Here is an 11,943-nt window from a genome sequence, read left to right as displayed (position 1 = left end):
CCCCCCCCCCCCCCCCCCCCCCCCCCCCCCCCCCCCCAGTGCTTGCTCTTACCTCGATGGTGTCCTGAGCCAAGGCCGGCTTGAAGTCTCTGCGCAGAACTTGGACTCTTTTAAAGAAGTGGGAGAGTCTCTGGGAAGAGAGGAGAAGGGGCGGGTCAGAGAGCCTCGCGTATGTGTGTTGGGGTGGGGGGTGGGGGGAGCTTGGGGGAAATTGGGGGAATTAGGCGGGCGGCACAGAGGGATTCCTGCCTCCTGGTCCCTGCTGGGGCCACCCACCTGGCTCTTGATTCCAGGGGGTTCGGTCCAGGCAGGGAAGGACATCTCTGCAGGCGATAAAACAGCCATTTATTAGGTGTGAGAGTGTCTGTGTGTGTGTTGGGATGGCGGCTGGGGTCAGGTCAGACAAGGTACCTTGACAGGTGGTGTCCGTTTGCTTATTCTGGAATCCGGGTTTGAGCTCCCAGCCACGGCGGCAGCGGCACCTGTATGAGCCCACGGTGTTGATGCAGACGGTGGAGTTGTGGCACACAGGCGGCCAGAAGCTGCACTCGTCCACATCTGGGGACACAAAGGTGGGACTCAGGCCCTTCTCCTTCTGTGTCCCGCCCCCTTTCCCCATATTAGTACCTCCCACCTTGGCTGGAGGTGACGTCCCCTGCCGACCCCACATCCTGGTGATGCAGGAGTTATGGGAAGTGTGGGGAGGCCTGACACATAGCACGTGAGCCCTGTACAGATGTGCAGGTTGTGAACTATTGAAACACCTTTGTCCCAGTTGGTAATTAGCTGTCGCCTGGGGTCTCCAAGGAGCCTGCTCCTCAGTACCCCGGCTCCTTCCCCAGGATCGCCGCCCCCCCCAGATCTTTTCCCATCGAGCCTCAAGAGAATTAACGCTTGGCACAGCAGGGCACCGCCAGCATTCATTCTGCTTGGGTGGTGTGGGTGCCACTGAATACGCGTGCAATCAGCTGTTCTGAGTGTGGGTCTCTAAGATGTGGCATCTGAGCTCTGGACCTTCACAGACGGTGTTGTTTGGGCCATCGGGGGACCCAGGAATGGGCTTCCAGCCAGGCCGGCAGCGGCACTCATAGCTCCCAATGTTGTTGAGGCAGTGGGTGGTGTTGTGGCACGGGTTTTGCCCCGAGGTACATTCATTCACATCTGAGGACAAAGCCAGAGGGTCAGGGTCCCCTCCACTGGCGGCACCCACCTCTCACTGCCCGGCATCAGGGACCCTGCTGTTATTGCACGTGCTGCCCCCTGGTGACCTTCAACCTCAATCTCAGTGCACCTTATGATGGCCTCCCTGCAAGATGGGCGAGGCAGGGACCATGGTCCCCGGTTTACAGGCTGTGAAACCAGGGGGGAAACTGAGTCATGGGGACCGGACTTTCTTTCCAAGGACTCTCAGCTACTCCCTCCCCAGCTCTGGCCCAGGCTCCCTTTCCAGGAACTGGAAGCGACACCCTCCCCCTGCTCCCAAGAGGCAGGTGAAGAAGGGGCGAGACCAGGGGATGCTCACAGAGGCCAGGGGCTCCGCAAGGGAACCCCAGGCCCGGAAGGCCCTGCTACTTCCCTGCTCTGTGGTGGGCCATCTGGGGAGGCAGATCCTTGGGCAGAGCAAATCCCTGGTGTTTCAGGAACCCAAGGCTCTTCTCCCTCCTCCGTGGGCTGCGGGGTCCGCCTGGACCCCGCCCCAGCTCTGGCGCAGCCTCACAGTCTTCCGGGGCCTCTACCTGAGCACACGTTCGGGTCGCTCAGGTTGAGCTCCAAGCCGGGTGGGCACCTGCAGGTGTAGTTGCCCTGGGTGTTGATGCAGATGCTGCGGCCTTTACAGAGTCTGGGTTTCAGCTGACACTTGTCCACGCCTGCAGGGGGAAGGAGAGGGTGTTGGAGGCCTGCCTGCAGCTGTTTCCTGGGATAGAAGCATCTGGAAGGCCCCGCCGTCTCCTCCTCAGCGAGCGGGGGTGCCTTTTCTAATTCACATGGAGGCGTCTTAGGGGCGAAGCATGGTGGCCCAGATGTTCGGTTGTCCAGATGTGGCAGGAAGCAGCCTGAGTCCTCCCGTCTGCCTCTCTGGGTGGTTCCCAGCTGGGGCAGGGACGCATGACCACCTGTGTCCCAGCCTGAGGACTTGGTCAAGTCCAGGGTGGGCCTTCCTGGGAGCCGAGTGCCAGGGAAATGCTGCACACCAGACCAGGACCTGTCAGGGCTCCCAGCCATGGCCTTCACCCTGACTCCGCCAGGGTGGCCGCTTGCTGGCTGAATTCCCCTTGGAATCCCGGTCACCCTCAGGGGACAGACGGCACGCTCCCATCCACGCTAACTCTGAGACTCCAGCTCCACGGAGATGGACAGGTCCCACACCCGAGCCAGGCCTTTAAAAGACGAGGCTTTTGGGCAGGGGCAGGGAGAGTAAGGATGGACGGTGGGCGCCAGGCTGGGGTGGACGGTGTTGCTGATGTCCAGTCGGGCGGCCTCGGGGCAGTGAAGATGCCTTTTTCCCATGAGGGCATTCCCTAGACTGGCAGGAAGTGGTGAGGATCCACGTCTGAGGGAGGCCAGCAGCGGGCGAGGACTGGAGAAGGGAGCAGGTGCTGATGCGTGAGGCATGGCAGATGATTGTGTCTTCTCGGCCCTTGGGCTCCCCCCAGGGGGGCAGACACTGGGCCCAGCCGAATGGGGCTCAGCCTCTATCTTCTATCCCTCAGGAGAGGGCTGGGCCTGGGGCAATGGTCCTGGATGACAGTCTCCCTTGTCATCTGGTCCAGAGGGGGAGCCTCTTGGTTCACCTGACTCTCCAAGTTTGCAAATGGTGGGGGGTGGGGGAGGGTTGCTGTCACCTGGCCCACCCCAGACACAACATCCTCCGGGTCCTGGTCAGCCGGGCTGCCCTCAGGCCCCTGAACCAAAGTTACTGGGGAGGGTGGGGACAGAGCCTTATGCGGCGAAATAGAGGAAGGCCCAGTGGTTGAGAAGGGGTGGGGGTGGTCAGGGCATCAGGAGGGGCCTTCTCCAGGCAGGATGCTGGCTAGGCCAGGGCTGGCCAGGGGCTGTGGGCCTGCTCTCAAATCTCCATCCTCCCGCCTTTCCGGATGGGGTCCCTGGGTCCATCATGGCCAAGGGTCTGAGAGGGCTGCTGATATGGCCAAGCCCGTGAGGGCTCTGGTGGGGGCAGGTCTTGGCCGGGCAGTTCCTGATGGTGGCAAAGAGGACGGATCTTGCCCTGGAACGCACCTCCTGTGAACTATCTCGAATGCCACCTGCCTCTTGTTTTATGCAAATAAGGTGCCAGGGGGGCAGGGGGTACGTTCCAAACATCCAGAGGTGACCCTCTGTGGAGGAGTCTGAGCCGGGGGGTTCAGAGAGGTGCGGGACGCCAGGTAGGTGACAAGGACATCCTTTGATGCCTGGGGAGGGCGGGGCAAGGGGCCCGCGGAGCAGCCTGGGTCTCCCCTGCCTGTGGCCAGACGCGCTGCCACGACATGGGTGATGCGTCCTCGGCTGCGACAGAGGCTGAGCCCTTCACAGAGCTAGGTCTTCAGGTGGCAGGTCCTGGGCCAAACCAGCGGAGACTATCCCTTCCCTGTCACCCAGCTTGAGGTCCGTGGCGGTCCCTCGCCCCTCTCTTGTTACGTGTCTACCCAGCCGCCTGACGGAGTCCCCGTCTCTCAGCCCTGGCCTGTTGTAACACAGCAATGCAGCCCCTCGATAACCACAAGCACCACGACGGTGGGTGGGTGGCATTGCCTGTCCAGGCACACTGGGTGGGATCCATGATCCACATATGCAGTTGTGCAGGTTGCTCGGTGCACACGGGCATCTGGCCCGGGAGGCAAGTGGGAGTTGAAACCCGGCCCGCTCTCCATTCCCCAAACGTGCTATATTCACCTGGAAATGAGGGACCTTTTTCCATTTCCATTTCCATTTCACGCGCTGTCCTCTGGCGAGGCCACGTGTCTGGGCCACAAGATTGACCCACAGGGGCCCCTCGGGACCAGCATTGCTGGGCTCCACGGAAGTGCAGGTGCCCCCTTCCCTCCCACCAGGGAGGCTCTGCAGCCCTCTGTCTGCTTGCAGGGCAGGAAGGGGCTGGGACCAAGGCTGTGGGCTCTTCTTTCCACGGTGGCTGGCGGTGAGGGGGGGGGGGGCGGGGTGCCTTGGACCCTCCTTAGAGTCCTCTGGACCCTCAGCTCTGCCCCGTGCTCACCTCACTTCTGCTCTCCTCCTCTCCTCTCCTCTCTCTGTATTCTACACTAACCCCCTGTGGCCACTGCTGCCCCCCACCCCCAGCCCCCTGAGGTTGCCCGAAGCCCCTTCCGCTGCCTGCTGTTCTCCCTGGAAGGGGGGCAAAGCCTGGTGATGCGCGGAGGCTGGCTTCTGGGCCTGAACGGTGTCCTCACTGCGCAAGACCACGGCAAGAGATGGGATTACAGTGGGGTCTCAGTGCCCACCCTGGGCACAGGCCCTGGGGACGCCCATCCCGGAGAGGGTGCATCAGATCATAAAACCCAGCAGCCACCACTGTTCTGTGCTTTGCTGCCTCCCTTCCTGGCAATTCTATGAGGTAAGCACCATTGTCACACACACACACCCTTTTTTTTTTTTTTACAGATGGGTAAACTGAGGCACAGAGAGGCGGGATCACTTGTCCAAGGTCCCCCAGTTAACAAAAGACAAAGCTCCTTTTTTTTTATCTGTAAAAACTAGAGATTCTTTTTTTTTTCTTAACACAAAATCACGATAATATCACATCTTGCTCATTAACGGTGATTTCTGAATAAGTATCCTGGCCAGGGTCACACACACAGCTATCAAGTGGCAAAGCCAGGATTCAGGCCCTTGTCCCTCCCGCTACCCCGCCTCTCTGTGCTGGTGGCCCAGGAACAGACATACCTGTCCCGACTCATCCCACCCCCGGGATGCTTTAGCAATGGCTCTGGTCACCCCAAACCTTGTAGACGGGGAGATGGAAGGTGTGGGGTGGTTCTTACCTTGACACGTGTTCTCACTCTCATTCCTGAACGTTTTTGCCCCAGAAGCAAGCTGGTATCCGGGGCTGCATTCGCAGTGGTAGCTCCCCTCTGTGTTCTGGCAGTCTGCAAATTTTCCACAGGACACTGCCAAGGGTGGCCCACACTCATTGATGTCTGAAACACAACAGGACAAAGGGTCACCTCCCAAACGCATGAGTTCCTGTGGGGAAGAGATCCCTACCCCGGGCCCGATTCCCCAGCATGGGGCCCGACGCTTCGTCAGTGTTTTTTAAGAAACGATTAGACTCTTGAGCTCTACTGCAGAGGCTGGGCTGCAGCTGGAGCAAGCCGTTCCTGAAGCCCACTCAATCAGCTCTGCTCTTCTCTGCCCTCTGGCTGGCAGCCCGGATTTGAGCACAGCAGGGAGTGCTGAGATGCGGGGTGGGTGGCGTCTCAGCATCTTCCTTCCAGTCCTGGAAGGGCAAACTGGAGCATAGACTCCAGGGGTCCTGGAGACCCAGCTCCTCTCTCCCCAGTTTGTTCACTTCTTATTTCCCACCTTTATATCTTTTCCCTTCTCTTTTCTGTGCCCTTGATAAGAGTCCCAAGGCCAAAGGCGGAGACCCCAACTGCCACTCACATCTCCCATGGGCACTGGGCTATGCCTCACCATCTCCATGCCCCACCCCCCACCCCCCCACCCCAGGCCCCTGTACCATCACAATTCTCCAAGCGGTTGGTGAAGATGTCCCCAGATAAAGAAGTGAACCCCGGAGAGCAGCGACAGGCCGTGGCGTTGACACATCTGGAGTTCAGGGGGCACCAGCGAGCACAGTCTGTGGGGATGGTGACCACAGTTGGAAGGTGAGGTCTGAGCCAGGTGCTGGGAAGTAGGGGGGGGGGGGCAGGGCAGGATCATCTCCAAAGTCGGGGTTGCTGGGAGGGGCAGCCCTGGCCTTCCCCCTGCATCAGACCTCTCCTGCCTGGGCTGTGGGGGTCCAGGGCCCCCTCCCCAGGCTGTGGCTGTGGCTGACTTTGCCGCAGACTCACCACTGGTTTTCTGGGATTCAGCTTCGAACAGGGTCCACAAGACACACAGCACTGGAACAGAGACAGAGGGTGTGTGTTGTTGGGGGGTTGGGGAGGGGACCCCAGAGCAAGGAAGGAATGATGGGGGTCTGAGGGTGACACATCTGAGGGCAGGGGGCTGCTGAGCGCTCCCAGGCTTGGGCTCTGTCCATTGCCTAATGAGAGAGCGGGCAGCCCTCCCTGGACTCCAGCAACCACGGCCAGAGTGTCTGCAACCTGTCGTCTGGGGACGGGTTTCAGACAGGGTGGGGAAGGGACCCAGCTGCGGCAACAGTTCAGTTGGCGACAGGGGGCCTTGGTTCGAATCCCAGACCTTGTTCCGGTTGCCTCACTTTTCGGTGCCTCAGTTTCCCCATCTGCAGAATGGGGATGTTAATTGGCAGCATTTCTTGGAGGCGTGTGAGAATCAGGCTCGTGGATACTGCCTGGTGTGTCCAAGTGTTTACCATCGTTATTCCTTTCTATACCAGTGAAGGGGTTGGACCAGGTGTTCGAATCTCTGATGCTCCGGCCCCCACACCCTGGCTCAGGGACACAGGTGCACGCACACCACATCCACATCTGTCAGCCCAACAACCAGCTTGGGACCCAGTGGTGACATTTCACCCCAGGCTCCCTGCACACAGGAAGACGCTGTGGGCTCAGTGTGGGGGGTGGTGCTCGTCTCCCGCCGTTCCTGCTGTTCAGGGGGACCCTATTCCCACGGCATGTGTTTGGGGGTCCTCCTCAAGTCAACAGGGGCTCTAGAGACAGGGAGCTCCTTGTTCACCAGTGAGAGAGACAAGGAGATCGTGAGGGAAGAGAAGGAGAGGGGGCGGGGGGAGAGACAGGGAGAAAGGGAACAGGACAGGTGGAGGGAGAGAATCAGGCAGAAGTTAAGGCTGTGCTAGAAAGAGATGGACAGAGGAATCAGGAACTTACGGAAAGAGAGAGACTGAGATGGCAGAGATTGGACAGAGAGACACAGAAATGGAGAGATTGAGAGCAAGATAGAGATACAACTAGAAAGGGGGGTGAATGGAAACGGGAAGGGAGGGAGGGCGGAGGGTGCTTCAGCAGCAGGTGGGGGTCTGGGAAGGGCTGGGGGAGACCCCCACTCCCTGCCAGGCTAGGAATGCTGGCAAAGCTGGGGAGACCCCGATTATCCAGGGAGACCCAAAGTGGGGTGGTGGGTGGGGGGATGGAGACGGGGAGGGAGGGAGGAAGGGAGGGCATGAGTCACTTCCTGGGCCGAGGGGAAGGGATGAGTCACATTGTGTTGCCCCTGGATGGGGCTCCTAGGGGAATTCTGGGGTCCGTCGTTGTGAGCATAGTTGGAAGGGCTGCAGCGGGTGCAGATGGGAAGGTGCCCTGACCCCTCAGTTCCTGTGTCCAGACTTGATACCCCTTAGGCCAAGTGGGGCCAGAGACACCCCCCCCCCCCCGCCCGGCCTCAGGGCCCTCGAGTCAGAGTAAACTGAGGCTGGAATGCCCTTCCCCTCCCTCTAACGAGGATTCCTTCCTCTCTTCCTCCTCTCTGGCCGCAGGGCTTGGCTAATTCCCCCCTCGGCCAGGACCCAGTACCTCTTTGCAAGACAGACCACAAAATGACCCTCCCTGGCAGTATGGGCCGTGGCTGATCTGTTCCCAGCTCCCAAAGCCCCAAGTAGCCACGGTCATGCTCAGAAATGCCCTGGCAGGTTCCGGTTCCGTCCATTCTATAGATGGACAAACGAGGCTTGGAGCCCAGAAAAAGCTCAGGAAGAATCTGGTGGAAAAAGAGGGGCCAAGGAAGGTGGGATTGAGCTCAAGTTCCCAGACCCTGGCGTGGAGGGGTCCTTTGCACCCCAAAACCTCCATTGGGGCCTGGGCGGGGCTCCTTCCCAACCACCAAGGCTGCTGGGCCAGGCCGGCTCCATCTGGGGCCTTGGAAGTCACCCAAACAGGAGCTGGGAGAGGAGCTGCTGGTCATCCCCTCTCTGTCCCATCTGGTTTGCATTGCAGGCAATGCAATTCGATTCTTGCTTCGGGACCCTGGGGTGGGGCCGGGGGAGTCACTCTCTTGCCCCTCCCGCTAAGGAAACCCCCCAGCCCGTACGTCTGACCCGCCAGTGTCCAACCCAGAAGAAAATAATAACAAATTAAAATAAACTAAAGTACTGTTTGCTTAATTCTTAACTGTGAACTCCACTCCCTGCCAGGAATAGTTTGGGCACAAACTCACTCAGTCCTTAACTTAACCCTGTAAAGTGAAGACCAGACTCACCCCATTTTCCTGATGTGGAAAGTGAGGCTCAGGGGCTCTGTGCGTGGCCCCAGTGACCCCCCCCCCCATCAGTTGTGTCCCACTTAGACTCCTGTCCCTTGCTCCGGAGGAGAGCAGGGGTAGGGGTGTTAGGGGAGGACCTGAGCTCACGCCTGGCACCCTGGGCCAGCACAGGGAACCCCCCTGTCCCTGTGGCCCAGGGAAGCTCTGGTCTGGGCACCCCCAGTGTCATTTCTTCACTCTCTTTGTTGCCTGGTTGCTCAGGCAACGAGCTGCCGATAACCGAGCTGCCGATAACCGTTAAAGCCACCCTGGGTGGGGCGGGAAGAGAGGCAGGGTGGGGGTGGGAGGACGCTACAGTAAAATCAAGTTCAAACCCCTAGCGGGCAAAATTCAACTCACGGGGGCGTCCTGTCTGGGACTGGGGGAGCAAGAATGGGGTCTCTGGGGCTCCCCCTGTCACTGAGATAGTGGGGGACATGTTGGGAGTGCCCCCCCCCGCATTAGAGGGGTCCTGGCTCCCAGGTCCCCAGCACTGCCCATGCCCTATATTAAAAGCAGTTGCCTACAGGGCCCCAGCACTTACTTTTTGCCCCCTTCCTTTCCCCATGCCTCAGTTTCTCCTCTTAAGGAGCAGCCTCCAAAGTGTCTCTGGGACAGAGCTTAGAGATCCCTCTGAGTGGGAGTGGGGGGTCCTAGAGCACCTTGGGAGTCTCTGCCAGGGCAGGGGGGTGCCCGGGCACTGCCAGCCCCTCTCTCCATGTGCCCGCCTGGCCATGAGGCTTCTTCCTGTGCCGCGGGCCCCCCCGCCCCTGCCCCGAGCTGCCAGCCACACCTTCCCTTTCTCCACGGTGAAGGGAGTGTCAAGGCTCCAAGGGGTGCTTTCCGCAGCCCCCTCGTCCCTCCCAGGGGGGTCCTCAAATTCTTACCGTAAAGGAGGAAAAAGACGCTGTGGCCGGTGACTCCCATGGTCTGAACCCGGGGCCGGGGGAAGCAGAGGATGGGCAGGGCAGGCTGGTGTCCCCAGGCTGGGCAGCTGCGTGGTGTCCCGGGGCTGGCCCAGCCTTTATTAAGGGGGGGGAGGACAGCCGCTGGCCCAGGGCCCTCCCCGGAACTGGCGGGGCAGCTGGAAGCCAACAGGAAAATGCAGTAAAAACACAGACCCAGGGGCGTTGCACGGGCTCTCTCTTTCTCTCTCTCTCTCTCTCTCTCTCACACACACACACACACACACACACACACACACACACACACACAACCTGCCCGCAAATCCTCTGCCTGCTTTTCCACCATTTGAGCGGCTGACAAACTCTGGCCCCGTGTGTGTGCGCTGGGCGTATCCAAGGGGAAAGTGGGGACGTGTGGGCAGGAGTGGGGAGGGAGTCTTGCCCAGGGCCCCCTGGCTCTTCGAAATAGCTTGGGGCTCCCGAGTTGGGCATGGCCCTGTGCTCACTGCCTTGCCATGCCCGAGTCCCCAGTGTCGCATCGAAGCCAACCATAACCCCCATCTCTGTTTTCCAGGTGAGGAAACTGAGGTCCAGAGAGTCCAGAGTCCCACGGGACCTGCAGAGGCCCGAAGGGGCCCTTCATGGGTGCTAGGCTGGCACCAAGAAGAGAAACAGCAGAGCCTGGGGGCCTCCATGCTTCCAGAGCTGGCCTTTCTGGGCCAGCGCTTACCTTGGTGGGAAACTTGTATTTCAGGGGCTTCTGGGCAGCAACAGGGAATCACAAGATAGAAGAGTTGTTTTCTTTCCTAATAAGTCACATGACTGGCTTGTCTCTTGAGACGTCTAATAATTTTTTTAAAACGCTATTATTTATAAAGTGCTTCTTCATCTCAGCCAGGCCTGATTCTCCTAGAATTATCTATGCATCTATTTGAGTTCATTCACTTTGCAAAACACCTGCAAGGCAGGCGGGACTATGATTCCTAATTTACGGAGGGGGAGACTGAGGCAGGGGTAAAAAGGGGCTGAGCAGAGACACATATGCGGGCAGCCCAGTCCCTCCGGTCCCTGCCAGAGCTCCAGAGGTCCAGAAGAAAGTCTCTACTGGGTGCTAATTTGTCTTTAACACCTTGGCGCCCCTGGGGCCCTGGGGTTGGGGGGGGGGGGGGGGGGGGGGCAGTATCCACCTGGAGGCCAACCAAAGGGTTTTGCAACTAGGATGTCAATCTAAAGTTTCCTTTTTAATGTTTCTTTTTTCTTTCCTTTTTTTTTTTAATGTTTCGTTTTGAGAGAGAGTGAGAGCAGGGGAGGGGCAGAGAGAGGGGCAGGTTCGGGGGACTGAGGATCCGGAGCAGGCTCTTTGCTGACAGCAGCTAGCCTGACGTGGGGTTCTAACTCACAAACCTGAGCCAAAGTCAGACGCTCAAGGGACCCAACCACCCAGGCGCCCCTCAAGTTACCTTTTTAAATGAATGGTTTCAGGGCTGCAAAAGTGTCGAAGATTAAAGAAAATAGGAAGTGCAGGATAGGTCGAAAGGGAAGGATAGTTGGTCATGGAAAAAAAAAAGGTCACCAATGGCTGAAAGCAGAGAAACATTATCCCAGAGATGCTGGAGCACCTCCGCCCCGGGAATTAACCCCTTCCGGCGCTCTCCCTCCCCTCCCCCACTGTCCCTTTGTCTTGGGTCGGGCCTGGGAAGGCTTCTGCCGCAGGCACCCAAGGGGCTTGGAGGCAGAAGAGGACCTGGCTGGAGGCTGGGAGGGGAGGGGGCCAGACCAGGTCTGGAGTGGATCTGGGGCTTTTTCCCAGAATCTGGAAACCAACCTCAGGGCTGGACATCACCTCCCCACAGGCCTGCAGGCCAGACAGCTGGGTATCTGGAGAAGCTGGGGTTTGGGGGTTCCTGCCTGGGGGAGGTGGCAGGTATTGTCCCCACACCCATCCTCGTCCTCAGGGACCATCTATTCTTTGGGCTTTTCCTCCCTGGTATGTGTCTTGGGACCTTGGAGCAGGTCTGACCTCCCTGGGACTCAGTTTTTTTGTCTGGTGAATGGGATTAAAATGCCTGCCAACTGGCCTCACAGAACAGGGTAACAGGAGAAAAGACTTCAAGATATCGGCTGCAAGATTGGGGAAGTCATGAAGGAGGACATCCTTACCACCACCGCCACCACAATCTGGCCCATCAGCAAATCCTGTGGCCCTGCCTTCAGATAGACCCAGAATCTTCCTACCTCTCCTTCTCATTGGCCCCCACCCTCGTCTAGGCCCATCATCTCTGGCCTTGGTGTTCTGGCTCCTGCCTACACCCAGTTCCCCCTCACAGTGGCCCGAAGCTACCTGGGAATGCCCGAGTCAGGTCACATCCCTCCTCTGCTCAAGAACCCTCCGTAGCTCCCACGTCACTGGTAAAACCCCAAGTCCTCCTGCATGATCTGCCCTGTCACCCCTCTACCCTCACCTCCTCCTGCTCTAACCTTGCTCACTTGCTGCAGCCTTCCTTATGGAAAACACCGGGCACAGTCTGACCTCAGGGCCTTTGCACAGACTGTTGCCACAGCCTGGATCATTCTTACCGTAGATGACCTCATGGCTCCCTCCCTCCTCCCCTCCATGTTTTTGCTCAATTTCCTGACCCAGCCCTCAAGTCCAAATGTAACCCCTACCGTCCTCAGCACCCCACCT

At 59.0% G+C, this 11,943-nt stretch overlaps 1 protein-coding gene across 4 annotated transcripts in view; it reads right to left on the bottom strand.

The window, feature by feature from the left end:
- Positions 1-9,387, bottom strand: part of ADGRE5 (adhesion G protein-coupled receptor E5) — a 14,468-nt gene extending 5,081 nt beyond the window's left edge. Inside the window, exons 1-9 of one of the 4 annotated variants that reach the window (XM_049640012.1) lie at positions 9,240-9,386; positions 6,027-6,077; positions 5,693-5,812; positions 4,995-5,150; positions 1,737-1,868; positions 1,015-1,161; positions 412-558; positions 277-323; positions 53-130 (exon numbers count right to left, since the gene is read on the bottom strand). In XM_049640012.1, coding sequence (XP_049495969.1) covers positions 53-130; positions 277-323; positions 412-558; positions 1,015-1,161; positions 1,737-1,868; positions 4,995-5,150; positions 5,693-5,812; positions 6,027-6,077; positions 9,240-9,279 — 918 coding nt within the window. In that variant the 5' untranslated portion in view covers positions 9,280-9,386. Of the gene's footprint in view, positions 1-52; positions 131-276; positions 324-411; positions 559-1,014; positions 1,162-1,736; positions 1,869-4,994; positions 5,151-5,692; positions 5,813-6,026; positions 6,078-9,239 lie in introns of all 4 variants that reach the window. The other 3 variants (XM_049640013.1, XM_049640014.1, XM_049640015.1) reach the window with 3 other exon arrangements.
- Positions 9,388-11,943: the final 2,556 nt, after the last annotated feature.

This window comes from Panthera uncia, chromosome A2, assembly GCF_023721935.1.
Source record: "Panthera uncia isolate 11264 chromosome A2, Puncia_PCG_1.0, whole genome shotgun sequence".
Classification (NCBI taxonomy): Eukaryota; Metazoa; Chordata; class Mammalia; order Carnivora; family Felidae; genus Panthera; species Panthera uncia.
The sequence above is the reverse complement of the archived record's forward strand: the minus strand, read 5'-3'. Positions and strand labels throughout refer to the sequence as shown.